The sequence below is a fragment of the Theobroma cacao genome, chromosome 6 (assembly GCF_053813885.1).
Source record: "Theobroma cacao isolate CCN51 chromosome 6, ASM5381388v1, whole genome shotgun sequence".
Lineage (NCBI taxonomy): Eukaryota > Viridiplantae > Streptophyta > Magnoliopsida > Malvales > Malvaceae > Theobroma > Theobroma cacao.
This window is the reverse complement of record NC_142644.1, coordinates 25,296,770-25,317,310: the sequence shown is the minus strand read 5'-3', so window position 1 is coordinate 25,317,310 and position 20,541 is coordinate 25,296,770. Positions and strand designations below refer to the sequence as shown.

Below are 20,541 nucleotides of genomic sequence, written 5' to 3'. Positions count from 1 at the left end.
ATCTTATCAACAGGTTTAAAAACAAAGAATAAAAACATAAATTTACCCCAACAAAAAAGGAGCCAAATCAATGGCACGGCAGAAGGCTAGGCAAGCAAGCTCATGAAGATCCAAACCCTTCTCATGTTGAATATGGAACTCAATAAGATTAATAACTTCGTCATCATCAAAATATCCTGATTCAGTTATATTATTATCTGAATTTGACCTCAAATTTTGCACAAGCAGAAGCAACGTCACAGCTTTGTCCACTATTTTTTGTGCTATTGGGCGAAAACACCCTATCAATGGAATTGTATATTTAGGGTGCAGAAGGAGCTCTGCCACAGAACTCACCACTTCTTCCTCAGTCACTAGGTGTCCCTGTCAAAACCCAATTCAAAATGGCAAAGTAGTTAAAATTTAAACCAAACTACTAGAAATTACAATAACACTAATAAAAAAACCTCATAATTTGAGAAACTTGAAGCCAAAAAGCATTAAATGGAAAGATTGAAAATATAAATGACTAAAATGTCCTTCCAAAGAAATTAATGACAACATATTTTTCATCTTTTCCTTCTCTAATCAATCAAACAACTAATATGAGTCGTGAGAAATATAAATCCCTCTGTCTTCCATCAACAAATAGGAACAAAAAATAAAAGCAATGTGGAAAAAATAATGAAAGGAAAAAATTTTGGTTTATAATAAGTTAATGGACTCAACATTAGCACTCGATAACTAACTCTCATTAAAAGCAAAATTTCTAAAAACTTTTAGTACTTTCTTTGCCTCCCATTTCTCTCTTCCCCTTCTTGACTATCTCTGAAGTCCCAACAATATAACAAACAAACAAATGCAAAACCACGAGGAAAGGGTTTTAAGAAATACCTTTTTCGCAAGCAACTCGAACCGCGGACCACGCCCAACCTTAGGGCAACGAGCAAAAAACCACTGGAGTGACAATTCAAGACTAAAACTCCCGTCCATCGCCATGTCCCCCCAAAAGGAAATGAACTATACTTTATGTTAATTATAAAAAAGAGTTGCTTCTTTATCCAAAAAAAACCCTAAAAACAAAATACAATATATATAAATATATATATACACACACACACAACCAGGACAGTACTCCACTTTTTTATGCGTTTTTAATCTGCAAAATCACATCAAAAAAAAGTTATCCAAAAAAGGGTCAGATCAAAATTGTACGTAAATACACTGAAAAGATTAGCCTTCTTGTTTCTGGGGTTCAGAGTCTTTTGAATTCTCTGTCAGTTTTTGGTTCACTTTCTTGCTTCGCTCTGTCTTTCTTACCCTTCTTTAAATTCTTTCTACTCCTTAGGGTTTAGGGTTTTTCAAAATGAAGGCGCCGTTTCCTTAAATACGTTCCCTTTTTTTTTTTTGGTTCGTTTGTACATTTGCTCCCAGCGGTATAAGTAGTAAGTCGGCCGCTTGGCTTAGCTGGCATGGGTATCTGGATCCTCTGTGCTGAGCTGGGCTACAACAGACAACTACTACGACGTCATCTCTTAAAAACAAAAACTGGAATTTAATTTTGGAAGCCCAATGTTAACCTTTTTGGATTAATGCTGTAAGCCCAAGCACAATTTTCTGAATAATCGATTTTTTTTTGTTATTTGGATTTTTTAAGTTCAATTTTTTTATATATTAATTTATTAATTCAGTTTTTCATGGGTAAATTTTGTGATTGAATGAATCGAAATATCAAACATGAAAAAAATATTTTTAAATTATTATATAAATTATTTTTAATAATCATATTCTTTATTAGTTGTTTAAAGCGATCTATTTTCTTATTAGTTGATTAAAGTTGTTGTTGAATTTATTTGATAACATTTGAAATATATATATATATATATATATTATATTGAGATATTATTTTTATATATACTATTTTTAGTTAATATGACTTCAAGTTCGATTTTAAATATCGATTAAACAAATCAAAATAATTTGATCTTCAATCGATTTGATCATTCTTAAAAATTCTATTTTAAAAATTTTAGCACCACACCAATTATTTGCACCTTAAAAGCAAAAATAATTTTTTTCTGTCTTTTTTTTTTTTGAAACAAGAAGTAGAGCACTTTGGAGATAATAATAAAAATATTAATATATGAAATTAAAAAAAAAAATCAATTTCCCGTTCCAAAATCTCAAATCCAGAATAATTAACTGAATCCTTTCGTTTAAATTAGAAGATCTCTCTTCTTTAAAATACAACAACCGAAACAAAATGCACATTTAACTTTCTGATGGAACAGTAGAAAAATCAAGTTCTCTTTAGTATTAATGGGAAAATTTATTAACTTTCTCTACAATCTAATTCTTCTTTGTTTACATATGCAATGCAACCAACTGAATTGGAACCAAGTAGACATTGATAATCTGCAAAAGTAAACACTACTTAAGCAAGAATTATCATCAAAAGAATAGTCTAAAATAGTCTTTGTTCATATAAAATTACACAAAAGACTTTGTTACAGATTTCATTGGCCTATAAAAAGCGGCACCCTTTTTTTTTTTTTTTTTTTGGTTTCCAAATACTAAGAATGAGAAAAGAATAAAAGATTACAGGACTTGAATAAAATCCAATAAATAACAGAGCTAAGAACCCCAAGCCTAAAACTTGTAAACTGGACCCTAGCACATACAACCAACCTATTATATGAGAAGAAAAGGGAAAAAGAATTGACCCAGATGCTACCATATATATGTATGAGGAAAGCCTAGTATAATTACAGAGTATGCACATGCTTTGCATCACATCAGTCTTGGGAGGGTGCAAAGATTGGTAATAGTAGAGTGACCGCGACAGCGCGATCACTTCTTTCATTCTGAATGCTGTAACAAGAATGTGAAACCAGAGTTTCCGCGAATCAGAGGTGGAGGATCAATTTCAGCCACCTCTATTTGTTGCATTGACTTGGAGATGTCATCCACAGAGAATGGAATGCTGCATGTGAACAGAGGGTAGTTGGTTTTATAGCTACCGACAAAAAGGACACTATAAATAGAAATGTATTTGAGGTTGTTTGTTAAGAACTAATACCTTGAATCGTCATCCAATAGAAACGAACTGCTAACAGCATTATTGGAGTCCTCAGTCATCATAACTCTCATACTCGCAATTACCTGCAGCAAGAGAACATTTTTGGGTGAAACGGCAACATAAAGGAAGCAGCAGGTAGCAAAAAATAAGGTTTGCGGAATTGACTTTTGTAATAGAAAAGGGGACAGGATACTTCTCTCTACTTTCTAAGTTGTGTGCTTACACTTCTATGCAAACAGAGATAAAAGTTGGAAACAGATGATGCAATCAAAACAGATGAATACTGTATGGTAAAGCAAAGTTCATAAAGGAACCACTAGGAATACATAGGAAAAGCAAGGTTCCAAGTGATAAATACTACTGAAGTTTGGAAAATGAATGCTCTCATAATTAACTATCAAAACATGTTGTATCAGCTCCACGTTATCAAAAGAGTTGGGAGGAGCTGAACAAAAAACACTCTAGCACTTTTAACTTACATCTGATGATACACTATGTGTGCCATATTTGTCATCCCAATACATTGTGCTTATCCTGTACAACTGCTGTATGCTAAGCACCTGACATTTGCAAAGCATGAGTAAAATCAGCAAAACAATAGGAGAGGAAGCGAAAGAGTTCAAAAGGTGAGTAAGCAACTCACTGGGCAAAGATCATTGGTTATTTCTTTCAAGGTCTTTTTGGGCTTCTGGTGTATGACCTAATTTGGCAGAAACATTCAAATGAAAAATGAAGGTCAATGAGTGAAATAAAAATATATATATATATACAATGCAAAAATGTAAAGACCGATACTAAGACAAACCAGGAAGCCAACTGCTTGTCTAATATGCTTCAACTCGTCCCAGGCTGAGCCTGCAAACTGAATGTAAAGCAGATATTCAAGACTTAGTCTTTTGGAAAATAAGAATAAGAAAGATTTGAGGTTATGTTTGTATGAAAGTCCATGTGTTGACACCTCCTCAGTCGCATCATGGCACCAATGTTCCAGCTCAGCTAGCCCAGCTTTAACATACTCCCCATTGCTAAATGAGCAACATTCACGTCGCAAAAGAAGGCTGCAAAAACGAATTCAAATGTCATGCAAAATTGTTTGATATATCAAAGCAGCCAAGAAGGTAGAACCTCAATTTTTTTTTTAGTGAAATTACCTGTTAAACAATTGAACATTAATGAAAGAAAATGTCTGAGTAAACACTTTGCAAACTAAAAAAGAAGGAACCTGCAGAAGCAAGAGAGTAAAGAGAATTATGTTGCCAGAACGGAAAGTAATTCACTTGTGGTTAAGGTATCTGGGACTTCACTCACATAATTGGCCCTCATTGTCTTCAAGTAATTATTTAAACTTTTCACAATGCTTTGCCAGTGAGCAATAAGAGCTTGTTGAGCTACAGCATTAGCTTGAGAACGTCCCTTCACTAGGCTCGCCCTGGAAGTTCTAGGTGCCTGCATTGCAATGAACGTGAATGGAGAGCAAAAATATACTTAAAAATACAAACCAAAGAATACATAATGACAAACACCATTAACAAGAACAGAAGCTACATGCTGCAAACAAGCAGAAGAATTGGATCATCAATAAATTTTTGAACAGTTAGCTCTCATTGACCTAAAAATCCTAGATGTGACAAACCACAAACTTCATATGTATCTTTCCAATTCTACATAAATATGTTAATTAAAATCAATATAAAATGTGCAAGGACAAACAAATCAAACATGAGCAAGACAGGAATAATCTTATGTTACAAAAAATTCCACAATTGAAACTGTTAAGGAATACATTATATACAGAAATAAATCTAACAAATGGACAAAAGACTATCTCAGGTTTGATTTCTTTTCTTTTTTTGTTTCATTTTTTTTAAGGGTTGGGGGGATGGGGAGGGGTCGTTAAAGTTCAGATTTCAATTTTCAACAATGCAATTAAATGAAGCAGATTCAGTGTTCTGTCCTATTGTAGTCATTGCTAAAGGTGGAAGGCTGAATATCACTATATTACCTGAATACATGATGCAAGCACCGGAGCTATCTCTTTTTTCAAATTGTCCCTTATCATTCCATATATCTTCTCAAGGAAGGCTGTCAGTTGCTGCTTGAAAAGCAAAGCTGGATATTTTGCTTCAACTTGTCGTAGGTCATCAAGACCACCAAGCACCCGACCATTAAGAAACGAGAAACCAGCACTTTGTGGAGAACCTCGAAGCCCCTAAGTGGTTACGTCAAAAGACACAAAAAAAAAAAAACTATCAAACTGCAAGTTTGAGGTCTGCCTGCTAAGATACTTCAAAATTGGAGTAGGTTCTCCCTACTTGAGACATCCTCCCAAACAGAGAAGCTGACGTTGATCTTCGCCGTTGTGGAGTTAAGCTTGCTGCTCCACTAGCTTTTAGTGTACGTTGAAGCAGCAACAGTAAAGTGGACGAATTTGATAACCAATAGGATAACAAGTCATTGTTATCCGGTGCCTAGAGTAACACAATATTTTTAACCATGAGTGTATAGATAGCAATAATAGAACACAAGAAATTTACTATTTCATAAATCATCCCATTGAAAATATTATATGTGATAGGTAAGAGTGAATTTGATCAGCCACAACATAAAGTCTTGCTGATTTGTTAATTACCTCTATGGATATGCCTATGGCTTGAATTATTCTATCAAAAATACTTGTTCTTTCAACTTCAAATGACCTCCAATGGAGAAGGCATTTGTATATCAGACAAGCAGCAACTGGCTTGCCCCCAGAGAATCCTAAATCCTGTGAAATACACTTTATTAGCAGCTCCTGGTTCTCCTGCACCAAGAAAGAAGAAAGTCATTGAATGTAGTTCATATGAAACACTCCAAGAAATAAAGTAAAAAACGTAAACCACTGCAAATAGATCATTTTTAATGTTAATAAGTATGCATCTTTCAAGTGGCCAAAGAAAAAAGGTAGCATCTTTCTCATAATTTTCAAAACCACCAACCTGCTGCTTCTCATTAAGAGATTTTTGGGGTTTCTCCTCAGTCTCTGGTACCTGTGGTTTTGGTAGTGCTTTCTTTATTTCTTCATTCAGAACATTTCCATTCTCAGGAGACCTCTGCAGTTCCAAGACACAACACAACATAAATCTCCATGATACACAAGGTGTTTCAACTACTCATGCTACCAGTACCTGAATGATTGTTGTCCTGGGTCTTGCAGTTAAAGCTTTGCCTGTTGGCGACATGGTGAGTGCTTGTTGACGTAGTACCTGATTCTCTGATTCCAAATTAGATAGCTTCTCTTCTAGTCTGAATCATGGGAAGAATAAAAAGTTACAAATGGATCAAGTTGTAAACTCTTATACATGCAAACCATCAGCATGTAGAACAGGAGCTGGCAGCAAAAGATATTTGTTCCACATTCAATAAAAATACTAACCTAATTGACAATGCAACAGATATGGGACTTAGAATAGCTCCTAAAAGTAGTTGATAGAACTTAGGCAAAAGAAGGATAATCATGAGATTAAAAGTCATGGCTGCAAATTGTCCAACTAGCCTCTTGCAAGAAGAGAAGTGGAGACACCATAAAAAAGGACAGGAATCATAACGGTTCCTACCAAAAAGGGTAGTGATCAACCAAGGGTAACATTTTTGAATATCATGGCAGTAGTAACAAACCTATGCACAGAATCTTGAAGGTGTTCTGCTCTCTTCTCTGCATCTTCAAGCTTCTTAGTCAGTTCCCCGTTTTTGGCCTGAGTAGCGGCATGAGCTTGCTTTGCCTCTTCAGCTGTTTGCTTTTCAGCCAATAGCAAAGCCTGTACAAATTAGAAAATTGTTCATCAGATGCAGTTCACACATTTTCAACCAGTGGCTTAGATAAATATTTGACACCAAAGGCCAGGAAGCCTTCTCTAATCACCAAAGGTTTACGCTGCAATGCTTCCAGCAAGCATCCAGACCACGATAAATCCATTCAAACTTAATATCTTCTTTCCTTTTGTCTAGATAAATATGTGCATAAACAAATCAACCCAATCAAGAAATTGTCAAGTAAAAGAATTAAGTTATAAATCCTCTCTTTTCAACACCTACAGATTTACAGATGAGCTAAATCAATTTGAGCTCGTCAAAACCATGCAAAGTTCCATATGATTAAAATATCCTAATGAAACACATGAAAGTAATTCTCTCCTTGATTACTTGTATAATCCAATTTTGTTATTCAAATGCACTTCAATGGAATTGAAATGTCAAATTATCTTTCAGCCTCAGCTGAAGCTACCAATCACACTCTATTGATATTACTCAAAGCTATCTTCTCCAGGAAAAAAATATTTGCAGAGAAGTGATTTTCATTCTGACAATTACGCATGCATACCTTCAACTTCTCAACTTCAGATATTAAGGAATTTATTCTTTCTGTATCTTGAACAATAACAGGGGTTTCTTTAATGACTGGAGGTGCTTCTTCAATGGCTTTTCGTGCTGCCTCTCTTTCCTTGATAACCATAGAGTTAGCTTCTTCCACTTGTAATTGCTTTTCATGCAATGCATCTTGCAATTTTGCAATTTCTTGAGCTTTTGCCTCCTCAAGATCAGTCTGCATTTAATTGCAAAAAAGAATAACATAGACCTATTAGAAGCACCCAGGTACATAGCATCACTCTGCCCAGCATATCAATCAGAGTTAAAAGATAAATGCTTTTGACAGTAAGAATATAGCTACGCTACCCTTAATCGCTTTTCAAGTTGCAAACGCCATGTAAGTTCCTCCACTCGTTTCTCTAGCTTGTCCTTTGCTGCTTTCAGAGCTCCTGTTTCTCTTGCAGCCTGAATAAATTTAAAAGGTTAGAATTTGCTCTTATCTTGGAAATGCAACCACATGTTGTAAATCAATGTTAAGCAGGCAAAACACAAACCATTTTGAGCTTTCTGAGCTCTCTTCTAGCAACTCTGCACCTCCAGCCACACTGTGAAACTAATACAGCCTTCTGAAGACTCTGATAATAGGAATAAGCTTGGTGGCAACGCCAGTGAGCCTGCAGATCACCAGGAGATAAGAACCAACACTTTATAGATAACATTTTGCATAACTGTAGAACTAATCTCCCTTTTAAGCACCAAAAAAGTTAACTGTACAACTTCCCCTAAATGATGAGTTGCATTATCCTTTTTTATACTTTTTGAGAGAGATTGCAAGTTACTTTACCTGTATGATTATGGCAGCTTTAGTTTGCTTCCTGAACCTAAATTCATTGCGTGCAGTCATTGTTCTTAATCCTGTCTGCAATGTAATTGCAGATTTCCTCATAGTCAAATAGGATTTCCTGTCAATGTGTCGACGGAAATTCTTCTGAATTTTCAAAGCTCCAGCTTCCTTCCTCAGCTCTTCGTATATCTTACGGGCCATATTACCTACAAAATGTGGAAGGAGATCAAATCAGAACTCCAAGCCAGATCAATCAGAAAACAATGAACCTAATAACTGAATGAGGGAAAATGATATACTTTCCAAAAGCAAAAACAAAAAGTAGAGATGGCTATTCTCTAATCACTTTTTATGAAACTTGGATCTGTTTTTTTTTCTATTAACAAATTTCAACACGTAAAGCATCAGGCTGGTTAAACTTTATCACACTCACAAAGCCAAAAGAAAATTATAATGAAAACTGTGGGAGTTCTATACATCCATTTCAGCTAGAATATTTGTCACTGTTTTTTCTCTAAGAAATTCTCACAGATTGCGCATATCTACACACTGAATCACTCAGCATTGTGGAAGCATGGCCATTTCTAACAAGAATAAATTCAAATAATGATGCAACAGTCAACTGGGGCAGGTACACTTATTTTTTCGAAAAGCAGGGCAGGCAAACTTTAACAGAGCTTAGAAAAACACCTCTCAGATAAGACTGAAGATTGATAGCTGCCCCATGCAATGAGATGAATTCCTTGCGAGCAACATATGTACGAATCTGCCGTTGGATGGTCCTGGCTGCATTTCCAAGCACCTCTGCTCTCCTAGCATCCAACTCTGCCATCTGACCCGCTCTCAGGAAAATCTTTGTCTTGCCTATCTGCAAACACGCATTAGCCCCAAAAAAAAAAACAATGTTAAGTACCAAAACAAAGAAAAGACCTTTTTTCAAAGTAGACATAGACATTAAGAAACTAGAAAAGATGTCTACAAGCCATGCTAATAAAAAGCGCTTGATCCTTCTGAAAGCAGCTATTTCAATTTGCAGCCATCCTTTTTCTTTAAAGGGTTGAAGGAGGGATCATACCAGATTTCTTCCCTTTGAAAAACTTGGTGCCAAGATTTTGTACCATTAACATTCTTTCCCACTAAATATATAATTAGAGAGAGGGCAGCAAAGGTTCAGTTTAGTAAGATACATCGATTTCTGAAGCTATCTAAATTATCATCTAAAAACCCGACAGATTACTTGCGTTGGATGTATTGATCTAAAAGAAAATTACTGAACTTCCAATAATGAACAAAATTGTTATTTTTCTCCTTTTTAGCAATGACATTGAAGGAATTCAGGAGTATTCAACTGCTTAAGTAGTAAATTTTACATGGGTGATCCAAGCTTAAGTTGCAGATGATTAAAGTTGAAATGAAAGGTGACTTTCTCTCTAGACTAATAACATTTTCCAATAATAAGCAAGCAAATTAAGGATCCTCTTAATTCGTAGTTAAGCATGATAACCTCAAGAATAGCAATTACCAATCAAAATAATATTTTGTTGGAAGATTTATGGAATAACAAGAAGTAGAGATGAAAAAGGATGATAACAGGAGATTACCTGGTATCCTTTCAGTCCCTTCTTATCAAGTATCATTTGACATGCAGTCTTATCATCATAACTGAAGACGAGATAAACCCGATGAAACTCTATATAATTAGTTGTAGTTCTTGAAAGAAAGTTATTACAAATACTTCTAAAATTTATAAATTCATTGAAACACCTGGAATAGTTAGTGAAACTTACTTTCCTTCCAAAACATCCGGAGCAAGTAGACCAAAACGGTTAAGAAAATCATAAAACGTACGTCTGGTAGGATATCCAGCACAGCTTATCCTAATTGCTTCAAGAACACCCTAGAAGTGAAACAAATGCAAATTTCAATCAACATCGGGTAGGACGAAACCTAAATACAACAAACCAAGAGCACCTTGACAGGTAATAGTCAGATTAAACAACAACACACAAAAGATAAATACTCACACCACAGCGTAATTGTTGAATGATGTTGAAATTCTCAAAAATGGCAGGTTTGAGGACATTATTCGGCTTAACACATCTAATGTAGTGAGGTTCTGTAGCACTCAAGGTCTCCATCAGGGACTGAAGTTGTAGCTGCAATTTAGACATATTGTTGACTACTTCTCAAGATCAGAGCATAAAAAATAATAAATAACAAATAACAAAATTGTCATTCATCCCAATCATTAAGTCTTTCAAAATCATTAAAGCTCAGCCAATATAAAATCCAAAGCGACCAACAGGAGAAAACAACATACTGCAGAATGTGATAAGCAGGGTAGAAGCATATAGACCATGACCCAACAAGAGAAATAGAATGAAAGACTAAAAGCGTAATTCAATTGCTAACATGCTGAAATTAGTAAACGCCTGCCATGTCTTAGCCAACTCAGTGTTGTCATTTAAACATAAAAGCCAAAAGGTATTCATTCAGACAATCAATATTTTCCATCAGTTTTCCATACACCACTGACCATGAACTTACCATATTTCAAGCTCTGGCAAAGTGGTCAAAGTAATACAGGAGTGCCAACACCACTTAATCAAATAAAATCCCACACCAAAGAAGGGATAGAACAAGGCAAAGATATAAGCTGACCCCAAGTTCACAAGATTGGAAAGGTAAGCAAATATGTTGGATAAAAGAGTAAAAGATGATGAAGCCATGTCATTAGCCGTATATGCAAGAGCCACTGTATAACATCTATACGCTACAAGCAAAATTACAGGCAAGGAGAAAGGACAAATGTACCTCCATATAAGACCGTTAAACCCACAATAAGGCAGCTAGTAAATGGCATTACTTAATCACACAAGCTACACATCTGGAAAAGAGAATTTGACTAGGATATATTACCTTGAAGCGTGATCCAATGGAAGAAAACTTGGATGACTTAGACGATTCTTCTGGAAGTGGAGGAAAAAGACTTGCCACAAAGGAGCACTCTGATGCAGTCAACAGAGCTTGATGTTCAGCCACAACATAATCTTTATTTTTGTCCAGAAACTGATTTGCTTGATAAGTTACCTACACAATGGAGAAAAACATTAGAAATGGCAACCAATCCCCATCAGCCAATAGAGATAAGGTTTATATAATGAAAACAAAAATAGTTACCTCCCCTGCATAGTGTGAGATAGTAAAATCAGTACGGGAAAGCTTCGGTTTAATGAAACGTTTATTATTTTTGAAAGTCTGGTACAGCTTCTGAGCAAAAGTTTCATGGGTAGACTTGGGGAACATGCTGCGTTAGGGAAACAAACTCAAAAACATTGGTCAAAGGAAAGAAACATAAACCATGACAAAGTGCACAGGAGCAAATAAATTAACCAAGTACTAAATTCTAAAATCATTTTGAACCAAGACTTAACCAAAGCAGCATACCAGGCTTCATCTAAAAGCGCAATTATTCCTCCAGGCTTCTGTAATTTATTGAATTGGACAAAATGATATATCAGAATAAGAGGAAAAAATTAACATAACAGAACAAGGAATTATGCAAACCTTTCAGCTGATAAAAATAAAAGGACTTTGCAGCAATAACAAATTAATAAAACAAAAAAATCTATAACTTGAAGGAGCACATTAGAAACAAGCTATAAACCTTTTCAATTAGATCCAAGACATCTTGGTTATCGACAAACTCAATGTAGCTCCAATTTATTTCTTCTTTCGTATATTCCTCCTGCTCCATTTTGAATACATGCTGCGAACATATACAGTGGATAATAATCAATCTTATTATATCTCCAAAAGCCAAACCAGTTGGTTAAGAAGGCTAACCTGATTGAAATGTTGCTGCAGCTTTTCATTTGTGAAGTTGATACAAAACTGCTCAAAGCTGTTTTGTGCACCAAAAGTCACATATTTGTTTACAATTATTACTACAAAATATCTTCCAAATTTGCAAGGTTGAGGTTTTACCTGTTACACTTAAAACTTTCAAAACCATAAATATCAAGAACTCCAATTATTGACTTCGAGTTTGGATCCTGTCCAATTGAAATGTTAATTTTATCCACAAGCCTGGAACAATAATGTAAACAAAACAATTAATATTTAACATAGACAATAAAGAAGACAATTTAGTTCCAATAATTATCTAGGAAAAGGAAAAAGGGCATAAGTTTGATTAGCTCTATACCAGTCAAATAAGCGAGAATATACTGTTTTGGCCAAAGCATCCCTGCTGGCAACTGCATTCTCAGGGTCAAGAGTTCTTGTGATAATTTCTTCTGGTGTAACCATGACACGTTTGATGAGGGCATCTTCCAAGCTCTGGGCATCACACCTATTTAATGATTTTAATTGATGAGTTGGAACATATGACTACATTTAACAACCATCAAAACAATAAATCATGCACCACTCTGTATATGAAAATATTAAATATTTATACCTAAGAAGTTCAGCAGTCATATTGAGGTGAAATCTAGACTTCTCATCCTTGATGACCGAGGAATCTATTTCCTTTCCCTTGGCAAAATTAATATTCCCAAGGTGAAGAATTGCAGCTACTACTCTAAAAATTGCCTCCTGAAATTTATGGTTTATCATCTATATCAATACAACATCACAGAACGCACAAATGGCTTAAATTCTAAGAATTAAAGATAGAGAAACCTGCTCTTGGTCATTGATTCCAACAATATCCATAGCCCTTCTGGTTGCGAGATACTCATGAGCATCATTTACACCATCTAACTCATAGCAATTAGATTGATTTAAATAATGGAAAGTTTTCGGACTGCCCAACTTATATCTTTCAATATCCTGCAAAGTTTCAAAAAATTAAAATATTTTATAGATACAACAGACAACTAGCAGTATTAAAATTTCTTGATGAAACGAATACACCAGACATTAAATGCAAACCAATCTGTAATATACCTCAGGTGGTGCAGCACAAAGGAGGTAAAAGCAGTGGTAGTTCCTCTCAGGATTAGAAATTTGGCAAACACGAGATCTTTCAAGTAAATAGGTTCTGATAGCTGCCCCAGATATCCTTCCAGTCTTGTCAAATTGGATTTCAACAAATTTACCAAAACGACTGCATTGGAAAGTCACAATTAACATAAAGGAATCAATGTCAAGACACAAATTAAATATGCATAATCAGTTGTGATCAAACTCAAGAAAATATTTTAAACATTACTCTAACAACACTAAAACCTCATAAGTGATCGTATCACTATAAGAGGGTTCAACAAGTAAAACTACATGATAACAAGTGCACACCTTGAATTGTTGTTCCTAACCGTTTTAGCATTGCCAAATGCTTCAAGAACTGGATTGGACTGCAACATCCAGTAACACAACAAGAAATAATATGGACAAATCCCTGATCAATTTTGTTCTCAAGAAAACAAGACCATTTGAAGCTTATAGTATGAGGGAAGAAAATGTATAGCTTACCTCCAGAACTTGCTGCTCAACTGTGCGTCCTTCTACTCCAGATCGCCCACCCAAGAATGCAAGATACCTCATCAGCATCTTTGTGGTCTCAGTTTTACCAGCACCACTTTCTCCGCTAACCAGAATAGAATTGCTTTTTCCTTCATTAATCATTGCCCTATTTTTTTTATGCAACAGCACAAGTAAGAACCCCCTCAAATGAAATAGTAACAAATATTTCCCATTGCATGAAAGAGATCAATATGTGATCACCTGTACGCGGCATCACCAACTGCAAAAACATGTGGACTTAGTTCTCCAAATGTAGCTCCTTTATATTGTTCCATCATGTGAGTGTCATAAAGATGAGGCAATCTTTGAAATGGATTAACTGCGATCAGGATATTGCCGGTGTATGTCTAAGACAGTAAATGCATTAACATGATAAGAATATTTTAAAGTTCTTCTTTTAGCATCTAATACCTGTTTAGCTTGTTGGCATATATATTAACAGAAATACAAGTAAAAATGACTCACATAGATTTCGTTAAGTTCATATCTTGTAGCCAAGTTTTGCAGAACTCCAGGTTCGTGCAGATATGAAAGCTTTGTCATGTCATCTACACCCCCAGGCGGAGCTTCAGTATCTTTTGGAAATGCTTTTGATATATTTGTGACAACCTGTGCAAAGCCATCCAATTAGATTCACATAAAAACAGCCAAATTTAACTAACTGAAAACTATCAAATTGGAGACCGTTTTCCACCATACAGACTTAATTTCTACAGTTATGATTGAATGTAATTAAGAAATAAGCAAATTCGTGCTCATTTTACTTCTCCTTTTCCTTTTTTTTCTCTTTGTTTCCTTTTCTTTTTTGGGCATGGGCAAGGCATGAGTGATCTTGTTCACCCCACATATGCAGTTGACAGAAGAACACTCTATTATGGTTAACATTTCTTTATCAATAATAATGATGGAAGAAGCCAAATTGTTAAATGCATGGTATATGCTAGGTGTGGTGAGGGTTGAAGCCTGTACAGCAAAATGCATTTTGACCACCTTTATTAATCACAACAATCATTTATTGAGAGTACAAGGATAAACATGTGCAGACTTGGACTTTAAAACCTCTATGTTATTTTTTCAGGTTTTATTTCCTTCAGCTTGCAGGCAGAACCTAATGGCCTTGCCTGTAAAGTCTGACCAGATAATCTTTCTATACTCCACAAACTACTTTTTGTTGCAATACCTCTTAATCTAGTATCATCTACATTAACCATAAGTCATCAATTACTTTGTGCTTTATTCTCCTAAATTGTATGCTCTGTTAGCTTCTGAGCCAAAAAAAAATACTCCATCACTCAAATTTTTATTTCAATATACTTTTTCACCAAAAGGATAACACTCCATCGCTCAACTTTTGACTTCAATATAAATTTTCACCAAAAGTGCCCCAAAACAGGGTCCTTGCACAGTTTTGGTTCAGCCAAAGCAGAGCCTTGAAAGAGATACACTAATTAAGTTTCTCATTAGCATGTTTTCATAATTTAGCACTTTTCAAATAGAAGACACAATAAAAGAATTTCCAAATATAAGACGTATGAATTAAAAGTTTTATTACCTACATTTCTGTCACACATTATAAATAGTCTTCTCAAATATGTGACTTCCAACTAGAAATAATTACTTACCATGCAAAGACAAAACAACACATTGTTAATAAAAAGAGAGAGAGCACTTACAGTTTTTCCATTTGTGGTTTTAACATGAACCTCATTGCCATTGATCCGAACAACTTCCCCATCAATCCATGCTAGATTAGGATCCTCAACCCACCCTTGCGAACCTATAATTATGTTATCTGGGCCAGCCTGGAAACATAATACAGAATGCAGCTAAGTAAAAATCAAGTACGAAAATATTAAATTATTAAGTAAGAAGCAATTACAAGTTTCCTAAAAGAGGAAACCAAATGCAGAAATTTGAACCACAAAAAGCATAGAATATGTAACACACGTAGACACTATAAGTCATAATGGTTGAGAAGAAAGCAAAAACTAATTTAAGCTAAGGATAATCAGAGAAGACAAGAATTCTTTCCTAACTTTTCTTTCAGAAATAACATATATCCAACTTGAAGTCAGCTGATATTGAAGTAACAAGCAATATAAACTACAGCATTTCTAGAGAAAATTTAACTTTTGAAAACAAATCATACTTCAACATTTTACAAGTACTCCAAAGAACTTTGCCTCCTTACAAGCATCAATCGAGTTCAGCTGTGTTTTGGAATATTAGTTAACTTCCTAACAAGGAAATTAAAATGAAAAGAGTAACAGTCACTGAAACCGCAATGTAGCTTCTAAGCTCTAACAAGAAGCTGTTCTCTTATTCTGTCAGTAAATCAGCTCACGTATGACTAATATTGAAACCAACTTCAGCATTATTTGTAAATGCAACCATCCACCCTAAAAACCTAATACATATTAAAAAAAAAAAAACAACAGCTAATATCAAGTTGATCCTTCATTCATTTGCTTCTTTACCCCTATTTTACTATTATTTCAATAAAAATAACCACTCAATTGCCTCGACAACATTGAAGATAAATTGGTGAGGTACAAAAACATTTCTTAAAAAGAAAAAAGTTTCAAATGCCAGTGAGGTATAGCTTTTAAAAAAAAAAGTGCTAGTCAGGTATATATATCCCAGTAAATTGCCTCTTCCTTTGCTCTGATACCAAACCCCACTTCCTTTCAAAATTCTCGATTTATCAAATACCCACTTCCTCGGATTTGAATTGCAAGCAAAGTCAAGTCAAGCAGAAACAGAGTCAACTTTCAAAATTTTCACAAAGCACGTGCCATAATCTTCTGCACCCAATGAAATACATGCAACAGACTAAATATTGCTAAAGATAAAAAACTCAGGGGTAAAAGAAGAACAGAAATATATCGAAGCAAGCTGGTTCCTACCATTGAAAACAGCAAAGAGAAACCCTGATCTCTCAACTCATCCAAGTACAAACTCTCTTAAAAGAACGAACGACCCAGATAAACTTTCAAATTACTGTACAAAACCAGAAATCCTCTCGTCTTCCCTCCCTCTTAAACAGCCAAAGTTTTCTGCAAGACTTGGGGTATTTGAATATTTCTCTCTCTAAACTTTGGGTTTTCCCTTCGTTTCTTTGTTTCTTGCTCCTCTCTCTCCAAAAAAAAAAAACCAGAAAAATTTCCTCCTTCCAAACTTGGGGGTTGTAAGTTTTTGAAAAAAAACATAAACTTTTTTTTGGGTTTTTGAAGTTTTTCTCTGTATGTTTCTCTCCCTAAGGTTCTGTTTTTTGAGTTTCAGTTCTCTTATTTTTCTCTCTCTTCTCAAAGCGTTTTGGCGTTTTTGTGTGGTCAGCTGAGAATTGCAATGGTAGGGACAGATGTGGGTCCCACAGACAATTCTCTCTCTCTCTCTCTCTCTCTCTCTCTAAGCGTCTTCCTCTCTTTCCCCTTCCCTTCTTCGTTTTCCTTCTCTCTATCTTTCCTCTCTCAAACAGTCTTCAGAAATGAGACGCCGTTGACAGCGTCATCATCTGTTTGGCTAATTAAACCCAGGACGATAAACAGAGGTTTTTAATTGCCCTTCTTACCGGCTTTGGCCATCTTTTTTTTCTCTTATTACTTAATTGCCATTTCCTTTTTTATTAGGAAAAGCCAGAAAGCCATCTATTCGGCATTGGGTACGATAAATAATTTTTTTTTTTTGGAGGGAAAATTTTATATTTAAAAAAATTATAAATAATAGTAATAGTATATATATGTTCACTTTCACCAATTTATCAATTGTAAAGTCAAATATAGGAATTGCAATCATAATTGCTAGTTAGAATTGCTATTATTTGTAAATTTAATTAAATAATATTCATAATTTTTTTTAGAGCAATGTTCATAAATCTATCCATATAATCATAATCAAAAGTCTTCTTATTATATAATTTTATTTATTACTAATTGAATGTATGATTATTAGACTTAGACAAAATGTTAATATTGCATATGGGTTATGGACGATGTAACAATAATTGCATAGGTCGGTGTCCAAATATTCATCATTGAAAATGACAAAAGGCTTAGAAGTTGGCCATGCTAATCCACTGCAAAAATAGTTAAAAAATAAAAATAGATTAATCCTAAAAGCAGGTGGACCTATGCTTGCATTGAGAAATACAATAAAAAAAAATTAAATTTCCTTTGTATTTTGATCAAACCAACTAAAACAGAAAAGCTTGTTTTGTTTTCAAACGCTTAAATTTTGTACAAAAAAGGTTGAAATTCCTTACAACATGAAATGGCAGTCTCGTGATTATGCCAAAAGCAAAGGGTCATTTGAAGTGGTTTCAAATTTTAATCTTTCACGACAAGACAAAGGACTATCCCCCAGTCTTCGCTGGCATTGCAAAAAATAGTAAACTAAAATATTTAATGAATTTTTTATTTTGCATCAGAAATATATTTTAAAAGAGAAAAATATAGGAATATTATAATTGGACGAAATCATATGCCATTTCGCACATACCGCGACAGTTCCTGTCCGAATTTCAAACCTGTCTTTCACCTAAAATGACCAAATCACCCTTATAACAGAAAAATTCTTACAAACTAACTATATAAGTTGGGAAGGCTATTTATGTCTTCTTATTAATATTGCCGAGACTCCCACGGAAAGGAAACATGGAATTGGAAACTTCATTATAACTTTAAAAAAATGTTTTAAAATAAAATAACATATGTAACGTAAGCGGAATCAACGATCCAATTTGTGCACAAAATAAAACAAAAGTTAGAGAAGCTAATATTATTCTTTGTTTGACTCCAATTTTTTCGATAGTTATTTTGCAATTTGAAATAATTTTTAAATGATTGAAGAGAACAAATTTGTCAATAATGGTTGCATTTTTTGCTTGAAAAAAAGTACACGTTAATGGGAAAATTATAAGTATACAATATTAGCTGTGTAGGTGATTAATCAAAGTTTTTGGTTTGGTGAAGACTTAATTATGCAATATAAAAATTTATTAGTGTAAAAACGATGTTAAGTTAAACCAAAAAGGCGATTATCATATGATTATTCATGCTACAAAAGTAAGCCATAAAGTTGGTTCATCTTTTGGGTAGGCAAGCAACTGCTGTTATCATTTCCTTACACGAGCTTGGTGACTCATTATGAACTAAGATTCTGCCTACGTCTTCTGCATGTACGAAAAAATGAGTTGTAATTCGTCTACAAAATGAGCAGTCCAGCATGATTGCCAATTAGGGTTAGGTAAAGGCTTTGTTTGGGTGGGTAGGGGTTCGTCTGGCCTACAAGGCTACAATCCTATTGGGTTTGGGCTTGGCGACTGTTGATATTTCATAGAAAAGCTCGATATGAGAAATAAGACTGCAAATTTGTCTTTTTATTTTATTTATTTTTAGAATTAAAAAAGGGGTTACAACTTACAAAAACAAATTTATGTATATTTTTATTCATATTTTCGCTTAGTTATCTTCAATGTGTAGATTTCCACTGTGGCATGATCCGTGGGCTTAAAAAAAAAAAGGAAAATTGTAAATTAAAATTTACCATTCTGGCTACTTAAATAAATACAATTTTTACAAACTTATTTCCATTATTAGTAATAATTAATAAAAATTTATTTTCTAAGCAAATTATTAATTACGATTATCTAGATTAAACAAATTTTTTTGTTAAAGAAAAAAAACCTTGTATTTAGTCATGTATATTGTTATATTTTGTATAATCAACTCATAAATGGAGGGTGAAATATATGAAAGTAAAACATGTAGGATTAACATTTATGTGTAAATATCAATTTTTAAACATTAATTTCGGGAGGCTCAAAGAAGGAAAGTTTAGTTAGAAACGGAAATATATGAAGAAAAAAAATCTATTAATAAGATAAGATGCTTAAAACAACATTTTTTATTTTTTCAATTATAAATTATTGATTAAATTTATCATTTTATCTTGAACATGTCTGTGTTTTTTATTTTGGTTCAGAATGGTTAAAAATTAAAATATTTTTATAATTTTTTATTTGTTAACAGAATATTTGCATCATAATTTTTTGATTTTTTAATTAAATAATAAGGTAGAATGGTAAAATTCTATTTACGAAAAAATAAATGTTAAATTGAATCTATCATCCAAAATAAAAGTGACAAAAATTTGAACTTTATCTATAAAAACAAGTATTTATAATTTATATTTATAAAAGGTAAATATACAAATAAACCCTCAAATTATACTAAGAAAATCAATTTAATCTTTATTCTTTTTTTTACGTTTAAATAAGTCTTTAAACTTTTATTTTAAGTCAAATAAGTCCTCTAACTAACTATTAACTAACTTTCGTTAATCAATATTATAATTAATAATTTTTTATATTGAATCATTTATTACGTGACATTGACATTATCAAGATAATATATAAATATGTCATATTATGTTATTGTGAAAGGTGAAAATGTGATAGAGATATATTATGTCACATGACTATCTCACATTCTTATTCAATATGACATATTATCATGATATGTGAGCACCATATCATATAAAATAATAAGTAATATTTTAATTAATATCAATTAATTAATTATTAATTTTAAAATATTTTATCTAAAATAAAAATTATAAAAATTTAATTAAATGTAATAAAAAATAAATTATTTAAATAATTTTAAATATTATATTTAAACAATTTTACATAAATTACGTAAACACCTGAACATAAATTTAAATTCAATCGTAAAGTTAAATGAGGATGAAAATCTAATTACTAGTA

At 33.5% G+C, this 20,541-nt stretch overlaps 2 protein-coding genes across 4 annotated transcripts in view; both read right to left on the bottom strand.

Annotated features, from left to right (window-relative positions):
* LOC18596189 (midasin-like protein) overlaps positions 1-1,387 on the bottom strand; it is a 34,520-nt gene extending 33,133 nt beyond the window's left edge. For both annotated transcript variants that reach the window (XM_018123059.2, XM_088807627.1), the window contains exons 1-2: positions 874-1,387; positions 47-363 (exon numbers count right to left, since the gene is read on the bottom strand). In XM_018123059.2, coding sequence (XP_017978548.1) covers positions 47-363; positions 874-978 — 422 coding nt within the window. In that variant the 5' untranslated portion in view covers positions 979-1,387. The remainder of the gene's footprint in view (positions 1-46; positions 364-873) is intronic.
* A 1,052-nt stretch (positions 1,388-2,439) lies between these two features.
* Positions 2,440-17,290, bottom strand: LOC18596188 (myosin-17-like). 2 transcript variants are annotated; one of them, XM_007024501.3, is made up of 38 exons: positions 16,682-17,290; positions 15,449-15,577; positions 14,241-14,384; positions 13,977-14,122; positions 13,725-13,881; positions 13,548-13,606; positions 13,200-13,359; positions 12,933-13,082; positions 12,709-12,845; positions 12,454-12,600; positions 12,234-12,335; positions 12,093-12,150; positions 11,914-12,015; positions 11,694-11,731; positions 11,427-11,553; positions 11,166-11,336; positions 10,271-10,402; positions 10,034-10,143; positions 9,848-9,908; positions 8,937-9,114; positions 8,247-8,452; positions 7,957-8,076; positions 7,769-7,867; positions 7,416-7,637; positions 6,713-6,852; positions 6,223-6,340; positions 6,034-6,147; positions 5,688-5,858; positions 5,371-5,526; positions 5,061-5,267; positions 4,367-4,504; positions 4,210-4,280; positions 4,017-4,116; positions 3,864-3,920; positions 3,702-3,758; positions 3,538-3,618; positions 3,059-3,141; positions 2,440-2,962 (listed from the first exon to the last, which is right to left on the bottom strand). In XM_007024501.3, exons 1-38 carry the CDS (start codon positions 16,682-16,684, stop codon positions 2,839-2,841), a joined length of 4,575 nt encoding a protein of 1,524 aa, XP_007024563.2. In that variant the 5' UTR covers positions 16,685-17,290; the 3' UTR covers positions 2,440-2,838. The 2 variants fall into 2 exon arrangements, with proteins under 2 accessions (XP_007024563.2, XP_088663169.1); XM_088807043.1 differs by lacking the exon at positions 16,682-17,290 and having other exon boundaries at positions 13,977-14,078.
* Between the last annotated feature and the right edge of the window lie 3,251 nt (positions 17,291-20,541).

What these genes read in the sequence shown, in the direction of transcription:
- LOC18596188 (XM_007024501.3), bottom strand. An exon ending in GTTAGGAACAACAATTCAAG is followed by an intron (nt 13,360 to 13,547) that starts GTGTGCACTTGT and finishes TTTCCAATGCAG; the next exon opens with TCGTTTTGGTAAATTTGTTG. An exon ending in TAACCAATGATCTTTGCCCA is followed by an intron (nt 3,619 to 3,701) that starts GTGAGTTGCTTA and finishes TGCAAATGTCAG; the next exon opens with GTGCTTAGCATACAGCAGTT.